The sequence below is a fragment of the Syngnathus leptorhynchus genome, chromosome 16 (assembly GCF_054491065.1).
Source record: "Syngnathus leptorhynchus isolate UIUO chromosome 16, UIUO_Slep, whole genome shotgun sequence".
Taxonomy (NCBI): domain Eukaryota; kingdom Metazoa; phylum Chordata; class Actinopteri; order Syngnathiformes; family Syngnathidae; genus Syngnathus; species Syngnathus leptorhynchus.
This window is the reverse complement of record NC_141210.1, coordinates 5,554,582-5,578,139: the sequence shown is the minus strand read 5'-3', so window position 1 is coordinate 5,578,139 and position 23,558 is coordinate 5,554,582. Positions and strand designations below refer to the sequence as shown.

General features: G+C 43.9%; 2 protein-coding genes across 5 annotated transcripts in view; one reads left to right on the top strand and one right to left on the bottom strand.

The window, feature by feature from the left end:
• Positions 1–235: 235 nt before the first annotated feature.
• Positions 236–23,558, bottom strand: part of ppp1r1b (protein phosphatase 1, regulatory (inhibitor) subunit 1B) — a 33,430-nt gene continuing 10,107 nt past the window's right edge. Inside the window, exons 4-10 of one of the 4 annotated variants that reach the window (XM_085934113.1) lie at positions 23,216–23,343; positions 18,674–18,738; positions 7,285–7,610; positions 3,360–3,449; positions 3,171–3,246; positions 1,732–1,836; positions 236–1,409 (exon numbers count right to left, since the gene is read on the bottom strand). In XM_085934113.1, the coding sequence (XP_085790239.1) occupies positions 1,258–1,409; positions 1,732–1,836; positions 3,171–3,246; positions 3,360–3,449; positions 7,285–7,392 (531 nt within the window). In that variant the 5' untranslated portion in view covers positions 7,393–7,610; positions 18,674–18,738; positions 23,216–23,343 and the 3' untranslated portion in view covers positions 236–1,257. Of the gene's footprint in view, positions 1,410–1,731; positions 1,837–3,170; positions 3,247–3,359; positions 3,450–3,646; positions 5,857–7,284; positions 7,611–18,673; positions 18,739–23,215; positions 23,344–23,558 lie in introns of those variants that run through there. The other 3 variants (XM_085934114.1, XM_085934115.1, XM_085934116.1) reach the window with 3 other exon arrangements.
• On the top strand, positions 13,297–17,535 carry neurod2 (neuronal differentiation 2). Its single transcript, XM_085934112.1, has 2 exons — positions 13,297–13,408; positions 15,136–17,535. Exons 1-2 carry the CDS (start codon positions 13,380–13,382, stop codon positions 16,232–16,234), a joined length of 1,128 nt encoding a protein of 375 aa, XP_085790238.1. The 5' UTR covers positions 13,297–13,379; the 3' UTR covers positions 16,235–17,535.

Genomic DNA, 23,558 nt, shown 5'->3' with positions numbered 1-23,558 from the left:
ATTTAATTATGGATGATGAAAACTGTCTCCGAATATATGAGATTATACAGTAATAAAAAATGATGCTTTGTTGCCTTATTTGTTAGATGGTATTCTATGAGACTATTTGACAAAGAATGCTAAAGTTTTAATTTTAATTTCTAGATATACATATATTATTGTGCATACGTCCAGACTTTAGGGACACCCTCTTTTGTATAGCGTATGTGTTTGAGACAATGCAAAGAAACACAGCTAAGGGAAAAAAGTGTTTTATTCTGACATTATTTAAAGTTGGTCACTTGAAAACAATCACCAGCAATCACATTTAAAAACAAGCCAACGGAAAATAAAAACAATAAAGAGCGTTGAACTCAGACATCTGGAAAGAAAGTAGACGAAAGGGGGCAGTTTGGAGAAGGAAATCAAGTCTAAATACATGAATTGTTCTTCATCCAGTCAGCAGCTTGTTCATATTTTTCTTTTTACAAACAGCAGCACAAAAATAAGGTGTGGAAGAAAAAAAAATAATTTGGTTGAAATGTCAGTCAAATGGTAACCATGACAACTGTTTCTGACACATTGAATTGCAAATCTTTATGGTGACTTTAAAAAGTTGAGTAGAAAAGGAACCAGAAGATTTGATAACATGCGGCTTGCAGAACACGCGAGGTAGTTTTGCCCTTAATAGGTCCATTCCCCAAAAACTTAACTACATACTCGCTAATATTACCCAGCTTTGGTGAGTTATCAAAAGTACATCAAGTGGGTTTGTTTTGTTTGGTATTTCTTATTGTTTGAAAATTATTGATTTAAAAAAAAAAAAAAAAGGGGGGGGGGTTCAACTGCGGCTGATAACCTGTCATTCCTGGTAGCCACTAGATGGCGGTAGATGCATATTAAGTAGCTACTTTACAGTTGAATATAAAGTCAGCAGTAGTCAACAGTGCTCAGAATGTGTTCAGATTAGCCAGTGAGTCGTCACAATATTTCAGTTTGAGGATCAGCCTATTGCAGGCTCCACATGCCATTGTGCTGATTAACAAATTACAATTGATCAGCTTGGTAATGAAGAGACGCATCCATGAGTGAAAATACAAATCACTAGGGTAGCGCCATCTGAAGAGGTTAGTCATATCCTAACATCTTTTGTTTTCATATAAAGATGTGAATTTATAAATTAAAGGTTACACTGTTCTTTATGAAGTCACACTGACCTCAGCTGTAGAAGCAAAAAGGGAAGCAAGTCCTTTAGTTTGATATTAAATGCGCATTTCCTCAGTTACTGCCCAGCGACTTGCTCTCCTCGGTCATCGCCCGGTCTTCTCCCCCTTCCTCCTCCTCCACCTGAGACGCTTGGATCAGCTTAACCGTCTCCTGGACATCGGGGGCCGCTTCCGACTGGTCGCCAATTGACGTCTCCTGGTGGTCTAAGCATGGAGAGGAAGAACTTTGACTTTTTCTGTTTAGGATCAATCTTAGGGGTGTATTTCAGAAGGGTGGAAACACTGAATGATCTGGAAGAGGGAGAATAAGAGGAGATAAAATGTTCCTTTATTTGCCCCATAAGGGGAAATAGCCCTAAATACTCTTTAAGTTTACAGGTAAGTACTCTACTGCCCCCAAGAGGCCTGGAGAGTCAAACTCAATGTATTTGCTAATTCTAGCAGAACTAGCGGGTGAATTCGACACAAAAACGTGTACAGTCGCCGGTGGCCCAGTTCGACGGTGGAACGAGAGCCTCCTCCTCACCGGTAGCTTTTTCAGGGTCGTCATCCTCCTCACCCTCAAGAGGGTCCTCCAGAGGAGGGTGTACGCCGAGGTTCTGCATGTGCGCCTCGGCCATCTTCTGCACAGCTATGCACACCCACACGTGCACACGGGGGAGATGACGGTAGACAAACACAAGGACACAAGGATAAGAGGGGGATGGTGTTTTTGTTTTGACCACGCTTCAGCTAAAAAAAAAAAAAAAGTGTGGTGTTGTCTTACGCACATTTTGAAACAATTGCATTTATGAATGAGGCAGCATAGTCCACCTGTTTTTAGGGGGGTCGGCCATTTTGTTACATGCTGTCGACATGACTTCACAGTGCCTACGGTCGTGTGATATTCTCCCCAAAAATTCAGCCTTTGTTGAGGCAAAATATGTCGATCCACATTTTGAAATCACTTAGCGATATTTTGGATTCAATTTCAATTCTTCCCGCCCCTTCGTCCAAAGCTCACGACATGGTTTACGGTCAACAGGTTTGTTTGCGTCTCTCTTCGGCTTTCTCTGCCACGCTGACTCACCCTCCTCCTCTCTTTCGTAACATGGCCTCTCTCAATTTCTCTGGGTCACCTCGCCCCGCCCACCTTCGCTCTTCTCTCCTTTGCACCGCGTGGGACGCGCACCCGGGCAAGCGCTTTGGGTCACCTATTCTGGTAGAAGGCCGCTTACGCAACCTTGGCAGATGCAGGTACGAGGCATCTTGTGCGCACCTCATGCAATAAGAGCACAAAAAGGGGTCTTTTGTGTTAAACTATGCATTTGCAATGTGTGTGTGAGTGGCACAGCTGTACACACAACTGAGTGTAATCCAGGATGATCCACACTCACACTCACAGCTGTCCCGCTTCTAATCCCCCCCCCCCCCGCCCCCTTTTCTGTCGCACAAACATACACAAGCTGCTGTCACGTTCGCACTAAAAACAATTGTCACACAATTCACGACAACAAAGGTGGGACAAAAGTAGCGACGTGATTTACACTTGGTATTTGTTACAAGATAGTTTATTCCTTTGTACTTGCTTCCTTCATGTTTCCTTCCTTCCTTCTATGTTACCTGCATACCCTACATCCTCCCTTCCTTCCTTCCTTGCTTCCTTCCATATTACCTGCTTTCCAACCATCTTCCCTTTTATCCTCCTCCCCTCAAACATTCTTTCCTTCATCCTTCCATCATCTTTGTTTCCTTCCTTCCTATTTTCCACGCCATCCTTCCTCCCACTCGCCTTTCCATCCTTCCTTGAATAACTTCATTTGCAAACCTATTTGGGACCGCCTTGTATCATACAATGAAGCACTTTAAAGGTCTTGTTTGTATGCATTGTGAAGCGTGGCAGTAAAACAAATAAAAGGAATTAAGACACAAGGTTAAGTCTAACACACACACAAACACACACAGGCGCACCCCTTTCGCACTGACCTTTAAGTGATGGAGGCTGGTACACATTTGGATTGACTCGCTTTGGTTTGAGGACGCCGTTCTCCCCAACGACCCACTGTGCGACAAGGCAAGATATTTGACGTACGGTAAAAAGCAAAACGTGCACAAAAAATGATTAAGTAAAAAAATCAAATCAAATGAAACAAAGATAAAAAGGCTCAAGTTCACCTTTACCTGATGGCTGGACTGGTCATCCTCTGGCGATGTGTGGTCGGCTACTCTGAAAAGGGTGGCGGGCGTGGGCCTCCTGCGCCGAATCTGCAAAAGTCACAAGATGAATGAATGAATCAGATGGCATTGTCTTGACTGTTTGAAATGATTTTCCAATGTGTATCTAGATCAGCTAATTTAGCTTAGCATTCCCACGTAGAAGTTGCCACCTCCAGGAAAACATGTCGGATTTAATAAAACAGCGAGCACGCATGGCTTAGCGGAGACTGAGCCAGCCAACCAACCTTGGCCATGACATGAACCTTTTGTGCCTCATGTCGGGAAGAGAGCGAAGGGGAGGGGAGGCCCCCACGATGGAACTGTGCCACGAAACACCACCAAGTGTGGATTCCTCCCTCGCTTGTGACGCCACATGCAAGACCACTTCCTGTTTACCGGCCCATATTTCGTCCCTGGATCTATTTCCCGTCCATCATCGGTGTGCCACATTGCTGATTACATTAACATGTGTTTGTTTCCTGTCCTCTTTCTCCTGAAGGCCAGGGATTATAAAAAAAAAAAAAAAGCTTCCTTCCGACCACGCCCACCCCCTTGTCACATCTCTCCCCTGGCAAGGTGAACTGGCCCGAGGGCGTCGTGGCGACCAACACCTGCTATCAGGCTTTCAGGGCAGCCACCTTCTTTCTAGGAGACTAAAATAAATATTTGAAAGATTATTGGAGAGGAATGGGTCAAATATTTTGTATTTTAAATGAATAAAAATAGATAAAAAAAATAATTGACTGAATTATCAGAATTGTTACCGTTTTTTTTTCTCGAAGTATACGATTAGCATTTAAAATTGTACATTTCAAAATTGTCTATGATTGTAAAATTTTGTGTAATTCAGTACATACAAGCACCAAACAGGCAATCAAAGCCCAAATCCGATCTCCATGTGATCTGTATGACACAGGACGGCGGACATGATGGCAACACGACACAAACACTCGAGTAATTCTCCAGCTTTAAAAACCAGCCCGCTCTACACCGCTTACGTAATAATCGTATGTGACTTCCTCATTTGCGCCAGAGATTACTACGCATTATCCCTAGGCCGTCGCCGCCATTGCTTCTCCACTTCTATCCTCCAATACGACTCTGCTGTGACGCTTCGGGATTGAACCGAGGTATCGGGCCGATGTGGGCCTGTTCCCCAAGCGAGGAGACGGCAGGCCTATAAAAAGCGGCGTCATGAGGACAGCGTAAACTAGATCACGAGGGGGTCTCTGGGGGGGCCACTGAGTAATAGCAGTGGAACATAGCCAAAAGTCTTGGGTCACACCTTCACATGTGGGAAAGAAGAGCCGCAAGACTGATGACCTTTTGGCTTTCCGGTGTTCCGCTCCAACAAAACATTTGCTTCTTATCAGAGCCATCTATTGACTCAGAGTTGCACTCCCACAGCAGATGATTTATCTGCCATGTCTTTGTCGTCGTGATCCTTCCACCAACGTGAACGTGCGAGCGCAATTAAACAATGCTGACCTTTCCCTCTGCTCGCATTGTGGTACCGTTTATGACTTTGGACAATGGAAACACAAACCAGCAGTTAAACATTTTTCCACGGCTTGTTGGAAAGCTGGTGTCCACCGTTTGGACTGGAGAACAAATTCATTGTGACATCGGGGGATTTTCAGGATCAAGCCTGCAGACAAAGCTCAGACAAAAAAACGTGAGCTACAGGAAGTGAGCTACGGTTCACCGAGCCGGTCGTGGTGCTAGTTAAGGTCGTGAGTCGTGATGGTGCTAATTACAAGCGCAACTATTGCCCGAGTATTCATTTTGATTCAAATGAACAGTAAGGCTCATTATGAAGAGGGGATCGGTGGCCCCCACTACTGGCTAAATGAATAAACAGACTGAGCACACAGTACCGCATCTGGAGGGCCTCTCCAACGACCGACCCCGGCTTCGCTTCCCTGAATAGACTATTTAAACCCAGCGGCACAATGACCTCATACAAGAACCCTCTGGCTTGCTTGTAATGAGATGCAGGTAACAAGGGGTTGAAGGGAAAACAGGTTTGCGTCACGACACTGTGTCCTGTTCTTGTTCTCTCTCATTTGCGGTGCAAGGTTTGGTGCCAGTAGAAACAAAAGACTGCGTAGTCACAACGACGCGACAAAAGACTCTGTTGACGGTGGGAGGGACTTTTTCAAGGCTATGGCGTCACTTTATTAGCCATAACACCTATTTTGTACAAACAGGTGAAAATGCTTTCATAAATAAATAAACAAACAAACAATTTTGTAATAATAGGTGAAAATTCGCCCATGGTCACGTGTGTAAAGATGTGGGTAAAAATAAATAAATCCATCGAGGAGAATTAGAGATTACATGTTTCGATGGATCGTCGTGTGAGCAGGGGGGGGCAATCTCATTTGTTTGTCAATCACGCCTCGCCGCGCTCGTTCCGAAAGAAGTGAGTAGAGCGGACCGAACGAGCTGAGACGAACGGCCCGAGTTCGATGACCTTTAAAGACAAGATGTTCTTCGACTTGATCCGCAATGTCTGACTTAATCCCTCCCTCCTCGCCGTCGGGGCTTCTATTAATTGAAATCCCGCTAACGAGCCGCCGAGTGGGATAGCGACACTCCGAGGAACGTCGCGGGCCTCCATGGTGACGGGGCATCTACGCAGCAAGTTTGTGTGTACTAGCAACAAGCAGCACACGTTCAATATTGATGTTTTGACACTGTTTACACATCACATGAGGTTTTGTAAAAACATGCAAGATTGATTCATTTACTGAACTGAACCCACGTTGCCTGTCAGGCTCGTGTACCACGACAACGGAAACAAACGGAAAGACTTGAGTTCAGAACTCATCTTCAGAACCTCCTAAATTGCTTCATGGAGGACATTCCACTTCTCTCTCAGCATGCTTTTGCGCCACCCATCAAGATGTGGCGTGTGCAACTGTGTGTGTGTATTGACAGTCCGCCAGACCCCTCGTGTTTGCCCACAAACACGGCTCGCCTCAAAGGTCGCCACCTGACGTTTAACCCAGAAAAAGTGGACAGCGGGCGGGTGACAAAAAGTTCGGACACAGCAACTATTTTTATAAGCGGCCACAGGTTGAATCGCTAATGACTGACTTTCGATCTATCAGCCAATCTCAGAGTCTCTACAAGCCTTATAGAGTTATAATTTCCTTCAGAGGGGCATTAAAATTAAAAAAAAGATGAATAGTAATAAAAATAGCGAGAAACCCATTTTATAAAAGTGAAAAAAATTAATAATTTTAGTATTGACACAATTTGTCTTTGCGGGCCAAATTTAATTAGGCGGTGGGCCAAATTTGGCCCACGGGCCAGAGTTTGACACACCTATAGTATACAGGAACTGAAAAAGGGTAATCGTGTATTTATTTTATCTACGTGGCAAATGACTTCTTTGACAGCAGTATGTTTTTTCTGGTTTAATAAAAAGTCAAAAAATTCCAATGTCAATCATAAGGCATTTTCTGCAGGTGTCCAGAATGACACATCTCCAAACATGCGCGAGATCCAGCGCAAAAGGAAGGAATCGTCTATTAGAGACGACCTTTTCAGTTATCTGCCGAGAGGGAAGCTTGGGGCGACATTGTTGTCCAAGCCCGTCTGTCTCCATGGCGATAGGGCCTCAGTTGTGCGTGATATAAAAGTAGAAATAATCATAAAGAAAACGTTCAGCGTCGAGTGCAATGGTGCAAGATAATGATGCCGGTGATGTCAGTTAGGTCAAGATGAGATATTAATCTCATGAGGAAGCAGTAGAAGAGAAATGTCACAATCGTTTCCTGACGATAAATCAAAATTCGACAAAAAAAAGCTACGCGATCTTGGAAATGACTGTGAGGTAGTTAGAAAAAGTTTTTTCAAGACTCCGCCCACTCACCATCTCAACTTGCCGGGGGTCAAGATTAGGGGCCGCCGAGGCCGGGACGGCGAACTGGATCTTCCTCCGCTCTTTGGGTTCCATCTCGGACGACACGGAGGGCTCCATGGTTCCGAAACAGGATGGGTGCAACCTCCCCGAAGGGCCTGCTGATCCTCGAGATTGGCCTCCCTCGAGCAGAGTGAGCAAACCAGAGAAGCCCACCAGTTGCCGAAAATTCCGCTGTAGTTCCTTCTCTCCGCTCAACCTGTGTGGCAGCGGCAGAAGCAGCAGTGGTCCGTCCGTCCGTCTGTCCTCACAAGAGGCTGAATGGGAGGAGGGAGGGACTGAGGGGCGGCACACAAGGGGGAGGAGAGAAAGAGAGAGAGAGGATGACATTTTACTTTCTATCTGAGCTGAAGTGGATTTGTGATCAGAGAGAAATGAGGGAGGAAAAAAAAAATAATCTCATCGCCTCAACTGAGCCTCTTTTGGCCTCTCTTTGTGAATGAGAGATTGGAGCCAAGGTAGGGAGGGGGGGGGGGAGATAAACAAGAGAGGGAATCACAGAAATGACATCACCAGATTCTTCTCTTTTTAACTTTGCATTTGGATAAAAGAAGCAGAGATGAAGTTTTAAACGTTTCCACAAAGCTCCTCCAGTTCTGCCCCACCACCACCACCAACATACACACACAAGGTGTCCCCTTGCTCATTATTTTTCACGGGGAAAGTTGGTTAAGTCTGACAAACAATCAGCTGCTGGAATATTCTGCCAAATTTAAACTGCTCTCTTTGTATTCACGCCAGCGTTGTTGCATAATTTACTGTGAGTTTGGCCGGCATTCCTCAATAAAAAAAAGAAAAAAATCATGAGGAATGTATTAATGACTGTAAAGGCCACAGGATCAAGGCGATACTGTCACATTTACGCCCACGCTATTTCAATGTATCGTGTACTCGTAAAGGCTGCCGATACCAGTCACCGATACTTAAGGAGCTTTCTGTAGGCCATTCCACAATCAGGAAGTAAATGACATGCGTGGCTGACAAAACGTTTTTCGATGTAATCTGCATCTTTCTCCACCCTCTCATATGGCCATTATGACGCAATACTGTTTTTATTTTTTAGAAGGCTTTTTACAAATACTTTAAGTGTATTGTTAGCATGCTACTTTGTCTACTGCAGCAGAAGCACTTATTTGATCAAATACAGACACAAAGTAGACTCAGTAGAGGTTCCAGAAGTACGGCCAGACAATTAATCTCACCCCAAATCCAGATTGCATGGAAAAAAAATATCCTTTCGCTTAGTGAACTGCACTTAAAACCACCCAAAGCAGAAATATGATCACAGATTGATTGCATTTGTTAAAGCAGGAGTCTGTGGAAGGGAAATGGAGCATAAATCTCTGACAACATTCAACCCCAAAGGCCACAACTGCAGACTTCAACTAACTTTGAACTGGCTGTAAGTAGATGAGGAGAATGCTCTTTGAATGCAGCGTCCGTAATGTCTGCGTGGATTACGCACGCAGGAGATCAGATTGAGGGCACCAGCATATTTGTTTTTTTTGGGAGGGGGGGGGATATGTTTTACTCCTGGGAGATGCTTTGTGCCATCTGTTTTGCAGCTCTGTGGGTGAAGACTGGGTCATTTTGTACACATTGTACTTTGTGAAATCTCGCATTTTCTCATAGAAGACAATGCAAACAGAAAGAATATGTCATTTGTTATTTGTTGTTTAATTAGAGTGAAAATTATTTAAAAATGCCACAATTAAAACAAATTTCCTGTGTCTGTTGAAAAACTTTCTTCCTTACTATTATTGTGCTCAATCTGAATAGCCACAAGATGATGCCAAAGTCCTGTCTAATAGAAAGGTAGCATTTTTTTTCTTTCTATTAACAATAGGGCGCCATCTTGTGGAATCTCTGTGCCAAGAATGGTCACGGAAAGAATTCAACTCAAGTCAAGGTACTTGTTTTATTACTGTAGTATAGTGTACGTAGTGTATAACGTTTTCAAATACGGTCAGAAAACAATGTAACATTGCCCTCTAGCGGCGCGTTGGCGTAATTACAAATTCATTGGTGGAAAGATGGCATATATTTGCCACTATATTAGGTACACTAGCGAGGGGTCATGCGCGTGCACACACACATAATTGTGACATACTAATAATATACAAAAACGTAGTAAATTCATGACGTATGTGTGACGTCATCACTCACATAAATGGTGTCAATCCATTCATTTGCGGAACTGGCCAGTGCATGATACACACTAAACATTGCATAACTGATGCCTTCACGTTTTTTTTTTTTTGTTTTTTTTATCTTGTAACAAAAACTTAATAATTTTACAATTTTGTATTTTGAAGCGTTGGTAGCAGGTAAATTGCACTAGAGGGCAACCTTCACCTACTTCTAGTGTCGATTTTTTTTTTCTAACTTGATTTGACTTTTTACACGTTTCTTCAATGACAGGACTTTGTACTCGTGGTGCCCATTTTTTGTACAAAAAGAAAATTGAGTTTTTGGGGTTTTAAGAGTAAAATGCTCAGGGTGGGGTCTCTGGGATGTAGCAGGTGGGAGACATGGCGAATGAACGTGGCAATGGGGCAGTGATTTAATTAGCACCCTCTACCCTCTCCAGCCCCGCACTCATAGCATCAATAATGCATGCCCCCCCCCCCCCCCCTTGTTTCCACTGCCATAATTAATCCTCTCTTACTATAATTAAAAGGCAAAAAAATCCCACAAGATGGTCGGGCTTGGCCAGGCGCGGGGCTTACTTGGCACGGGAACTGATAGTGGTGGGAGGGGGGGTCCCTCGTGTGTAGACCCAATGACGTGGACTTCAACGTCCAAACGGATGGCACCCGTATGGGGTATGAAGGTTTGACTGTTGCAGCAGAGCAAAGCGAGCAAGTGAGTGGAGGAAGAAGAAGAGGAGGTGGAGCCTACTGATGCTGCAATTAAGAACCTCGTTGTCTACCCGGCCAGCTAACGAGAATCAAATGAATATTTCAGTCCGGAGTCCATGCAGGAATGTTATATTGGTTTATTGTGATAATACTTAGCTGGTATTTTGATTTCATTTTGAGGTGTCTCGGTTTATACTCGGTATATATGAATATGCACCCAAGCTCCTTTCTCGGGGTGCCCACCGCTTGGCCGCCTGCCAGCAAGTGACACAGCTGGCAGAGCAGGGTGGAGAGGGGCGATCACGTGCCGCCTAAATTTAATCCGCCTCTACCTTTCGCACCTCGTCTTTCAGACCTATATGCTTCTTTGTCGACATGCCTTGCTCTTAAACCTCCGCCATTGACCAAGCCACCCCTACCCCACCCCACCCTCCTTCTCCTCCTCCTCCAGACGTCCTCTGCCCCATCTCCACTTGATTTATCGCTCTAAAATACCACTGCACTAATTAGTCAAGTAATTAATTAATAGGCATTTGCATTTGTGCATATGCAATTAGCGGGTAGGAGAACGGATAGTGCAGATGGGGTCCGGGATGGCTGCTGGTGTGTGTGTGTGTGTGTGTGTGTGTGTGTGTGTGTCTGTGTGTGTGTGTGTGTGTGTGTGCGTGTGCTAGTAATAGGTCCAGAAAGACCAGAGAAGTGCAGGTCGTCACCTCGCACGTCTGATGGAGAATCGGGAGGGGGGGGGTAGATTTGGTTTGATGACTTTCACCATCTACTGGATGACATTCAGAGGAAAAAGAACATTGAAACGTTATTTTATTGAGGGTTTTGATTCGCTTTGCAAAAACAACAGCAGGTACCCCCCCCCCCCCTCCCTTTGCTTAACACTAATCTACGTACAAACAAAAAGTCATTGTCAGTGTTTTGTGCAAATTAAATGCGGATGCTGAGCGATGATATCACTGAGCCAAAATGTTTGAGGACCAACTCTGGGCAGTCTGACTGGAACGCTAACCAAGAATTCCCTCAGAATGTAAACAGGACAAAAAGATAATAGTCGAGTCAGGATGCTACGTGGCTACATGTTAGCGTTAAACATTATTGGACACAGTAAGGGAATTAAGAGCCGTTAGCATTTCCGCACTGGCCTTTCGGCTCCTCCACTGTTTGTTTGACGCTGGCTAAAGTGGCGCTGTTGACATTCAGCATTCATTTTGGCAAGGTGACTTGAAAGTTGTTGGGGACCACCTCCTGCCAATCCTCTACTTGGCTGGCACAGAGGCCTCACAACTCTTAATCAATGCGATTAACTATTATTAAATAATTAGCTTCCTTTAACACGGGCATTGTCAATTTGCGGCCCGGCCGATATGGATATTCGGAAAATTAGCGGTTGAGTTCGAAACATGATTTTCAACATCATCTGAATCCAAACACTCTAACACTAGCTGGTGTGCTTCCAGGTTGACATCCCCACATCCCAAAAGGGATGGACACATTAGTGAACAAGCATCATCACAAAGAATGCAAACATGCTTACACCCAGGGGTGACCCACACTAGAACGCAACAAGCCCGTATTGGCCGTCAACGCCTCCCCCTCGGCGTGGCGACGCTCTTTGCCAGCCAAATTGGACGCAGCGATCACGGAGCTCATTTTTCCCGCATTAACTCCACTAATGTGAACTAAATAGAGATCTCAGTGCAGGGACGGACAAAAAACGGGCACGCGAAAGGCGATGGGGATAGCCGGGGCACCGCCCCGCCCCCTCACATGGAAACACCACCTGCAGCCCCCCCGTCATCTTCGGCCCTTGAGATATCAGCAAATGCAGGAATAACATATTTACAGCGAGTCTTTGAAATGACTAAAAATGTAACTAAAAAAACAGGTTCCGCTAAAATTAAAATGGCTGCTAAAAAGAACACTGAAGTAGAGTGACAATTACACAGTGGCTTTGCAACGTTGTCCCTTTTTTTGGCACCCCCTCGTCCCAATACTTTACAATACGGCCCTTTTCTCTCAGCTTTTTTCGTCAAGTGGGTCAACGGAACAAAATGCCGACTGAGGCCACGTTCGCCGGCGTAGCATCATTGGATCCAATTAGGTAAATAAATAAACAATATGCCTTCTGCTAGGGCGGCCTTAATGCACTTCTAATGCATTCTCCCCCCCCCCCCCCCCCACCTTCCCCACCTCCACCCACCAGTGGCCGCAGTGTGGTAGGCTGCACCTTCTCCACTTAATTGATGTAATTGTACGATAAGCCGCCTACAGTCTTATGCGGACGCTAAACTGATTAATCGCTTGTGTTAATATGATTTAATAGCGGGTGATCTGCTTAATGCAGTTAGCCATGCAATGCATATTCTATAATAATAAAGCTGACTTGTATTATAAAGTGTTTCTTTTTTTTAAAGGAGGTTCTGGTCCAATATTTTTTTGTGTACCACCATTTTATTTGCTCGTCTGTATTATTTTTTATTTTTTTGCTGCCTTTGTGCGCACTAGTGTGGCGACAGATGGCGAAGCCCTCCTCCTCCTCCTCTTCCTCCTCTCTCTCTCTCTCTCTTGCTCTCTATCTATGTCTCTCCATCCCTCTCGCTCCACCCCTCCAGGGAGGCCAGATCCCTCCGAATGCGGGCTCATGTCAATCAGCGGGCCCCTCATGTGATGGCTCTTGCCGGTGACGTGCAGCCATATGGGCGCTGGCATCGCAGCCTTCTAGTTGGTATGTAACCTCTTCTCTTCTTTCTCTCTCCTTCATTCTCTCTCTCTTTCACGTGCTCACCCTCTCTCGCGGAGCGGGAGGAGGGGGGGGGCGAGGCACCCAGTGAAGGGAGAGCCAGCGCGCTGTACGCACCTGCACGCCGACACGGAACAACCGTGCCGCTTCGGTCCCTGACGATGGTGGTTTGAAAAAAAAAAAAAAAAAAAAAAAAGGACCTCACCCCCTCCTCTTTTTCTTGGTTACTGGACCCCCTCGCCCCCACCCATCCCATCCCGCGAGAAGAGCTCGAACGCAGGTGAGTTTGCAAGCGAACGCGGGGAAGAGATAATATTGCAATTTACGGATGTTCTTGAACGCACCTTTTTGGATTGTAATTGGAATGAATCTGCTTGCGTGCGTGCAGCGCGTTTTTTTGTGGATATGGATACTAGCTGAATCGCCACTTTTCCGTAATGTCATCAAATATAATTCATGTAGACGGGTAAGCAAAATTTTTCAAATTAATTTTGAGATTTTGGCCATTAATTGGTATACATCTAGCGCGCGTATGGATTAATCGGTGATTTCTACGCGTCCGTTTTCAACGCTGTTAAATCTAATTTATACAGATCCAATGCTGATTTTAGGGGACACAAATTATGTTTTTGTTTGTCCGGCGGCGCTCTAAAGCTGCAATTACAAGCAAATAAATCAAACCGTCATCAAACGGAATTAACGATGTTAATGCAAAAATGATAGATTTGTTCCCTGACAATTTATTTGCATCGTTCTCCCGCCTCTTTAAAGCAAACAAACACGTCTGGCTCTTTCATTAAATCACAGCCCACGGCCAAAATTTATATATTTCACGAGCCCTAAAAGCCCTACAAGCCATACACTATATGTCCATCTGTGAAGGCGTACGCATGCGTGCATCGCCGATTGCAAGTGCGGTGAAATCAATTTCATGTTTTTGCATGCTTGGCTTGTTAATTGTTTTTGCCTCTAATTGCTGCGACGAAAGAAAACACGAGTGTGTGGTTTTAAAAAGTAGATTTTGCCCCTGGCGCGTGCCAATACACACGCACACACATCTAAGCGATAATTACCTGAAGGTGTTCGACCGTCTTTCATTAATGCAGCGATGAAATACATATTTTAAGAGGCAATTAGGCTATTGTTTATTTGATGCGTTTCCTGTTACGTTGAGGTCAAATGGATCAGTTTTATGTTTAAAACGACAGCTTTGTTAATTCCTTCTATTTATATATATGTGAATTATATATTGCATGTTAAAAGGGGGTGCATAAATGTCACATTTATAGATCTTGTTTTTATGAATGTAAGCCATTATAGTTACCTCTGCTACACACAAATATTTATCTACGCGTTTCCCTCCAATTTCAATATTTCCCCATTGGCAAAATAAGTAACACCACAATCTAAAAATCCTAAAATGTTATGTAAAACACACGATTTTTATATCTGAGATTTCTCAATATTCACAAAATGAAATTTAAAACAGAAATTAAAGCATGCACTCCAATGATATAACGCTGCTCATTGTTATAACTTTATTATATTAACCTTTATTTTTTAATCTATTTGTATTCGATAATGTAATTTTGCACCATGAATGTAATATTGAGTCACAAGAGGCGATACACCCAATTAGATTATGATTTTTTTTGGGCGGGGGGTGGGGGGGGTCCTTCTGTCGTCCAGTGACAAGATGTGTTGGATATGAATAGTGTTGGAATGCAGCCAGTGGATGTGGGCGTCCCAGACTCCCCCTTCCTTTCTTACCCCCCTCATGGGACCTGTAGTGTGCCCCCGCCCCCTTTGCACCCACTCCTACCAGAGGCCATTGTGTTGGAAATACGGAATTATATTTGTAACACTCTTTGACTGAACATATAATTCCAATATTATTGATTGGATGATTTGTGTTCCTTGACAGAGAGAGAGACAATAAAAAAAAAGTTGTATACTAAATTTCAAAGCAACATACAGATATTTAAATTGGGCAACTCAACAAAATGTTTTAAATCTTGCTGCTGTGAAAATTGAATTTCCCATATTTGACAATAAACAAGAGCTTACTTAACTGTCTGAATTCAGCAACTAATCGACAGTTAATCTCATTAATCGTCACTTGCAGCCCGATTGATTCACCTCTACTTCAAGGTTAGGATTCAGTGTTCTACTTTTTCCTTCTCCCCCCTGCAGCAAAATGTTGACGAGGCTTTTCAACGACCCCTCGCTGCTCCCCGACGTGCAGAAATATTCAGGATGGGCTGACGACAGCGACGACGACAAGATCAAGGACGACGACGGTGACACGCGGGACAATATGGACGCCTCCTCCGATCTACGGGGCAGCAGCCGGACCCAATCGGAGCACGCCGGTGAGGATGATGACGATGACGAGGAGGACGACGGCGCCGAGGACGACGAGTGCGACGGCGACAATACGGAGGGCGAGGGGCCCAAGAAGCGGGGCCCCAAGAAGCGCAAAATGACGCAGGCCCGCATCGAGCGCTCCAAGGTGCGCCGCATCAAGGCTAATGCCCGCGAGCGCACGCGCATGCACGACCTCAACTCGGCGCTGGACAATCTGCGCAAAGTGGTGCCCTGCTACTCCAAGACGCAGAAACTCTCCAAAATCGAGACTCTGCGCCTCGCCAAGAACTACATCTGGGCCCTTTCGGAGATCCTGCGCTCGGGCAAGCGGCCGGACCTGGTGGCCTACGTGCAAACCCTGTGCAAGGGTCTCTCGCAGCCCACCACCAACCTGGTGGCTGGATGTCTGCAGCTCAATTCGCGAAACTTCCTGACGGAGCAGCAATGTCCCGAAGGGGGGCGCTATGGCTCGGGCTCCTTCGCCATGCACTCGTACCCGTACCAGTGCGCCCGGTTGTCCAGCCCGCACTGCCGCCAGGGTTCGAACTCGCACCCGCTGGGTTCGCACGGCTACTGTCCCACATACGATTCGGCCTATGGCGGCGGCGGTGGTTCCCCGGAGTACAACAGCCCCGAGTATGAGGGGCCCCTAAGCCCACCGCTCTGCGTCAACGGGAACTTTGCCCTCAAACACCAAGGCGCAGGGTCGCCCGACCACGACAAGGCGTACCACTACTCTATGCACTACTCGGGTCTGCCCGGTTCCAGGCCCGGTGGTGGCGGCGGGGCCCACAACTTGGTGTTCGGCTCTTCAGGGGCCCGCAGTGGCATTCACTCGGAAAACGTCCTGCCTTACCACGACATGCACTTGCACCACGAGCGCGCACCCGCCTACGACGAACTCAACGCCTTTTTCCACAACTAAACCCAAGCGAGAGAGCGCCCCCTTGCTGCCCACAATCTTTTCTCACGCTTTGTTTATTTGACTTTTTATTTCTTGTTGTTTTGCAATCGTCAGGGAAACGAGAGCCGTGTTAACATTTGTCACCACTCCACACAGAGTTGTATTTTACACTGGTTTTCAAAGAGGTGTCACCGTTCATCCACGAGATTATAAAATCATTCATCGTTTAAATACCTTTTTTTTGGGGTAAAAATTGTCCAAATCGTCAGAATCATAGCGCATCAACAGTAAACATTAAATGTCTGTACACTGTTCAAAAAAAAAAAAACTTGGGACAAATAAATTCTTTTTTATATTTATGGCAACAATGCTATAGTTAGCACAACAAAGCAATCAAACTCTTTTCTCCAAAACAATTTGCTTAGTTGTATTTTCTTTTATCTTTAAGTTTTGGGGCACAATAAAAGAGAAAATCGTTCTGCAAACGTCTTTGCTATGAAATGCAGGAAAAATCTTTTTTTTTTTTTTTATCATGAACCCAACTTCAAACTTGATCCAAGTTCATTGCATTGAAAATTTTAGTACGCCTAACTTTTTCCAACAATGTAATTGTCCACAATCTTTGCTTTAAATATAAAACCATCTGCTTTAATTTTGAAATAACATCAACATTTTTCACTACAAACAAGTTACTGGATCATAAACGTGTGTGCATTTTCAGCACTGTCAAAAAAGTAATGTCCTGTTTTTCAAAGAATGCATAGACATTTATAAAAAAATCATTTTAAAAATCCAAATAACCGATTAATCAGCAAATTAATCGAGTATAAAATAAAAGATAGTTGCAGCTCTATTTCAAAGAGGAAAAATATGTACTTTGGATTTGTTTTGGTGCTTGGTTATTTACCTTTTGGCCACTGGAGAATCAGAGTAAAAATGTAGACTGTACTATATGAACATTTGCAAGGAGGTTGTGTCTGATTTTTATTCATTTTCCTTCATTGTCTATTTTATAAAATTATCAAACAGCTTTGAGGGCTGTCTTTATCTTTCCTTCTCTGAAATCTGTTATTTGGCATCTATGCAAAAGCAGACACAAAAGTTTTTTTGTCGTTTTTCCATCTGTCCTTTACTCTTGCTCTTTAACTGACCCATTACTTGCTTTTTACTTTTTTTTAATTTATCAAATTATTTATTATTGCTGCTGCACGTCTATTTATTATTGTGTTTACCCTGTAATTAATGTGAATAGTCAATGAAACAAAGGGATCCCCTTGCTTATTAATTTTTCCATCCAATCTTTCAACTTTGTATTCAACCAAACTGTGTGGCATAAGAAAAAAAAATACAATAAAATGATAAACTGGGAAATTGTGCGATTTGGTTTATTTCTCTTCTTTCCCACTCAATCATATCCTTCATGTATTTGGATCAGATTTTTAATGAGATGATTGGCGCACTAGAGCCTCCTTCCCCCATGTTGGCATTTTTCTCCTCCCTGCACGAGGTAACTTGGCGCCTAAAGTGAGCGAGGGCGTTACGGATGCCAGATATCTTGAGATTTGACAAAATAGTCGTTTAAAAATACGAGCGTGTGTGTACGGGTCCCTATTTTACACAGATTTTTTTACAGCGAGGTTAACAGCGTGGTCAGTGATGCGTTCAAGGTCAACTTGGTCATTTGTAAGCTGCCCGTATATTTGTCAGGAGCACTTTCGTTCCATACAATGTTTTTTTTTTTTTTTTAACATGTATTTTCACCGCATTTAATACGATTTAAGATTTTGATATTAGTCAATTTCCGCCATTTTGTGTAGGCCTACTTTTTCTTTTTTTTTCCCAGGGGAATTACTAAATTTCAACGAAGTAGTCGTTACGTTTTAGAAATATAACATTCAGTAATGGATTTTAATTGATGTATAATAATTGCCAAGCTCAGATAAACGTCACTGGACAATACAGAACAGTAGGCTACAAAGCTTTTATAAACGCCTACTGTATGAGCACACGCAAACACAGTATGAAATACACAAAATGGTGCATCCGTTGCCATCTCGACAGGGTTTGGACTGGTGCCCCAGGATCCATATGCGCCCCGCCAAAAAAATAATAATAATAAAAAAAAATCAAAGTCCCGTTCTATAGTGACCACTCGCGAATTGAATTGAGGATCACGGCCTTAAAAGGCCCGCTTCGGTCCCTTGAACACAACACTTTCACCTTGTATAAATAGATGAAATTTGAGGTATTAAACGACAAATGTTGAAATTATCTTTTGCTATTTTTATTTGATGCATTTTTATTTCTTTTTCTCTACATGTTGCATTTCATTTTAACCCGAGGAAATTTTCATTATAAGCCCCATTTACACAGATTGCCAAAAACATCGTTCTAATGATATTATTATATTTATAATATAAATTATAATACAAGATAGTTACAACCTTTATGGATAATTACCTTTTTTGGGGGCGGAGAGGTTGGGAGGAATTCACAGACTTCATTGCTGCACTTTCCAATCACCGCTGTTAAAAAAAAAAAGCAAAGGTTATACATATCATTTTTTTAATGTGGTCAACTTTTTTATAAATTGATTTATTCTTGCTTTGTATACGTCTCGGTCTTATTGGACCGAGTGCGTGCGCGTGCGTGTTCGATCGAGGCAGGACATCGAGCCAAGTCCCTTAATGTTCCCCCGCAGCAGCAGCGGTTCGCCAGCCAAGGTGCTGGGCGTGGGGGTCCACCCTTGTCTCCTTCCTGATTTTTTTTTTTTTTTTTTGGAGGGGGGCATCTGTTCATTATCCAGCAGTGCGTGTTTTTATTTTTATGCTGCAGACTTATAGCCTTGTTTCCAGGTCTTTTAAAAATATATATTTCCACCTTACACAAGCATGGAAGTTTTATTAAATTTCGAGTGCATTTTTTTTTTTTGCGTGAAAAACTCTTGTTTAACTTGCAGTGACACCGTGTGCGTGTGTGAGTGATCTCGCTGTTTAAATTATCATGTATCGTGCAGCCGGCCCACTCTTTTTCTCACTCAAACTTGAGAGTGTGTTTGTCCGACATGGCCATGAGCAAAATGTCACAAGTACGATGGTGTGAAGTCCAATTAGCCACCAGAAGACCCAATAATAAATTAATTAATACATACAAGTTATTGTGTGTGTGTATGTGTGTTCTTCTGTGAAATTCTTTAATTCGTTCTGTAAAAGGCATCCCAAAATATGAATCATAAAAAATATAAATAAATTGCAAAGAATTAAACCATTTGTGTCGCTCTTTCTGGTGTGCCCACTTTGGTCACATGGGTCAAGCTCATCATTGCAACACTGATATTAGTCATTCTACACAGAGGATAAAGAATATGTGACTGTGGGTATTGTTATCTTACTGTTTTCTTCTTTTTCTTTACACAAATTGATTTTTTATTTGGGGTTGTTTTGTGATTTATTCATTTGACCCAACATGTTGGGTTATTTATTTATTCACAAAAATTGGGTCAAATGAATGACTCACAAAGCAACCCCCAATATTGGGTTGTACAAAATAGTTTTTGGGGACAAAACAACCCAAAAATATATTGACTAAAAAAATAAATAAAATAAAATAAAATGAATAACCCAAAAATCAAAAGTCGGGTCAGTTCCTTTTTGACCCAATATGGGTCATTTCTGACCCAACTGTTTTTAGAGCACTTAAGGCACCACTGTATATGTGCAGATTAGCAATTTGTCAGGGAACAAAAATAAAAACACAACCCGCAAAAAAAAAAGTGCGCAAACTGATGATGAAATTCCGCAACATCTGTATATTTGCCCACACTCAAAAAGAAAAAAAACGATAAAGAGCTGCGGGTCCTGCTCAGGGGAGAGACCTCAGGAAGAGGAGGGTGTCTTTTTGGCGAGTGTCCAGGAATGTCGTGGAGGAGGAGGGGCAACATCTGGCAGATGTGCATTCACGAGAAGAATGAAAATGCTCTTTCTTCTTGACGCCCCCTTAAACGAGCGCCGCTCTTCATCCTCGTCCTCATCCTCACGGCATGTGAGTGTGACACGGGGGGTGGGGGGGGTCAACGCAATGTGGGGGGCATCTGGCCTTAGTTTAGGAGGTTAAGTAGGAGCATGCACGGGGATACAACTGGATGAGAGAGCAGTGTGTATGTGCGTGCGTGTGTGTGTGTGGTGGGCTTTGGTTGCTGGTCTGCACAGATGGTGTGTGCGTGGGTCCGTTATGATAGGCTTGGTTGATGCCCTCGTAGTCACATGGGCAGCAGTAATTGGCCTCCATATTGACCAGTTTGCAGCGCTGGGGGAGGATGGAGGAGGTGGGGGCGCTCTCCCAGCTGGACCTGTCACACGGCATTGAGTACACCCCACTGATCAGCTCCGTACACCCCTGCCTTAAACCCTTCACCCACATCCTACGGTGCTCCTACTTTGTCTCTCCACGACTGCTAGGGTCATAGGTCATCGGCAGACTAACGCTGCTCTGAGGGTCACTTACCGCTCGCGACTAGCATTTTCGAAAATCTCAATCATTTCCTACTCTGTCACTTTCGATAGTCTCACTTCCTGCCCGTCACTTGGCACCAAGGGACTCTAGTCAACAGGGCCACTGGGACCAAACAACACAACATCTGTTTTCTTGCCATAGAAATTGAAGAAATTCAGTGCCATTGATTTCCTCCAGACAGAACAAAAATGGCCTTCATGAAGGAGCTCAGATCTCACAAATGATCACCAATTCGCTTTCTTAAGATGGAAAACAAGGGCAGCAAATACGATGGGACCCAGAGTTGAACCCTGTGGAGCACCATATGACAGGGAGGGCAGAGCTGGATTCATATTATGCTATAGATAAAACGTTTTGGGAGTTTTTTCGCAAATACTTCTCAGACATTTTGACATGGCTTATTTTTTTGCAGCGTGGGTAACCTAACAGACCTCTTCTCTATGTATCTGACCAAGTTTTATGTTATGCTATCACCCTCCCACCTGGCGCGCATTTGTGTGCGTGAGTGTGTGTGTGTTTTGCTGCGTGATGCCCGGACTGCAAGGGAGTTAGCACTGGAGAGCGCCTCTCATCTCAGACTTGGCAGGGGAGGGTCTCTGGGTACGAGGAGAACAATGGTCTCTCCTTGGCTGCTGTCAGCCAGCAAACACACCACACTGGCACGCTCTCAATGGCGGGAAAAAAAAAAAAAGAGCGGGATGGTGACAAGGGGAATGGACGGGCATGTGAGAGCACACACACACACACACACACACACACACACACACACACACACACACACACACACACACACAAACACACACGTGTGGCATCAAAATGGGCACCAGAGAGGATTGTAGGATGTCATGAAAGTCACTTGTAAAAACAATGACAGCGCTATAGCAATTAAATGGGTGACATCAGATTTTAGCTCAGCAAAATTCTAAAACAAGACACTCCTGCAACTTCCTCAAAAGAAAATATACTTGCTTAATGCTAACACATAATGGAAAATGCCAAACACTAGCTAACAAAAATTAGCATAGATGTTACGTTAATTACTTCAATTAAGTGCTACAAACGGGGCAGTAAAATACAATTTTTCCCCCTCAATATTGTGATTGCAATTTATTAGGTGATTATATTTTGCCTGTACAGTGACAAATTTTATATTAGCCATATTAATGAAACAGATTCCCTCAGAATTTTCTATTTTTCTAATTGGACCTTAATGGTGCTGCTGTATTTTCTTCCAGGCGTGAACTGCGTGTGCGCCCTTCCTTATGCGTGAGCAGAGATGAAGAGGAGGAGAGACGGGAGAGGAGGTTCAAGTGTGTATGTGTGTGTGTGTGTGTGATGAAGGGGGGGGGGGTCTGAGGTAGTGGTTGAGGGGGGGTGTGGGGGTAAATTCTGTGACATCTGTTCATTACAACTAGAGTGTGTTTATTTTTATACAGCCACAAGCAGGGAGCTCGACTGGCACCGCTGGTTAATGTACCAGCCCCACACTGCCAATGAAATATTCACCAGCAGGCAGAAGGGGAGGAAGAAAAAGAAGAAGAAATAAAAGCCAGGAGAGGACAAAAGCTGAAAAAAAATAGAAGATACAAAACAAGATATATGGAGAAAGGATGCACACGGTGTTAGAATTGACACATGTGAAACTATAAAGGGCTATACTTAAAGAATTTGTGAGCAACCGTAATTGCAAAACTTCCTAAAATTGGTGTGGTTAAAAAGTAGCACATAACAAATAAAACAAAATAAAAATTGAAAGAAGAGTTGGAACTGGTAATTCCTTTTTTTTTTTCTCCTTCTCAATGTGCATAATTCCCACCCCTAAATACCCAACAAGTAAGAGTGAACCAATATTACGTTCCAAATCCAATTTGACAGGCATAAAAGAAGATTTGGAAAAATCACACCATGTTATAGCCAAAATATACAAAAATATATATTTTTTTCAATTACTGGGCAAATTTTCCTGCCTCAATGAGTAGTAGCAGAGACTAAATCCAATCATCATGACCCAGCACACTTTAGCATTAACAAGTTAACCCAGTCCGCCCCCCCCCAACCGCGCTACCGAGGGTCCCGCGGGACGCCCTGCTCTGGAATGCCGCTCATGGGGAAGAATCTGGCTGCAGGCGCTCAATATGTCACATGGGGAGTAGAGAGGAGGAGATCTTCGACGGGTTTCGGGGTGGTGCGGTGGGGCGCTGGCAGGTCGGCGTGTTGGAGTGCCACAGATTAAAGGTTTAAAGGGTTCTGATTAACAGGCTCAGGACACTCAGGGCTGGGGAGGATTAGGGGGGCATTAAGAGCTCCCGTGCAGCCGCACATTAGATATTCATTAGTTGGCCCTCGCCGTGCCCAGGCTGGAAGTCGCTGTGCTCCACCCACCACTTTGATTCTCGCCATTTCAAGGGGTCTTCCAGTCAACCTGAACGGTTTAACTTCAATCGACTACAATGCGGGAACTTAAAGTAAACTTCAACTGTCGTTACTAACCAGAGGTGGATATTCCGCCACGGTTGCAGCAACTGAAGCCCAAGGAAGCAGGTCAGCGGAAGGATGTGTCGATGATTGGTCACGCTTTTCATACCCGATTGGTTGTTCTTCCTTGGGCGTGGTGGTTTCTTAAAAAAAATCAAATTAGAGTTAGAAGTTGGAGCCATATTTTTCTGAACAGGTCATCTTATGAATGGGTTACTTTAAAAAAAAAAATCAAGTGAAAAATATGTCCCCTGATCTAAATCCATCTCAACTAGCTTGTTGAATGAGGTGAGATCACAAACTATTGACTAATAAAGGGAAAAACAAATGTGGCCCTTCAAGCTTGAAATAACAGTCA

Coding starts and splice junctions, on each gene's coding strand:
- neurod2 (XM_085934112.1), top strand. CDS start 13,380: ATGTCATCAAATATAATTCATGTAGACGG. Junction 13,409..15,135: donor AATATAATTCATGTAGACGG/GTAAGCAAAATT, acceptor TCCCCCCTGCAG/CAAAATGTTGACGAGGCTTT.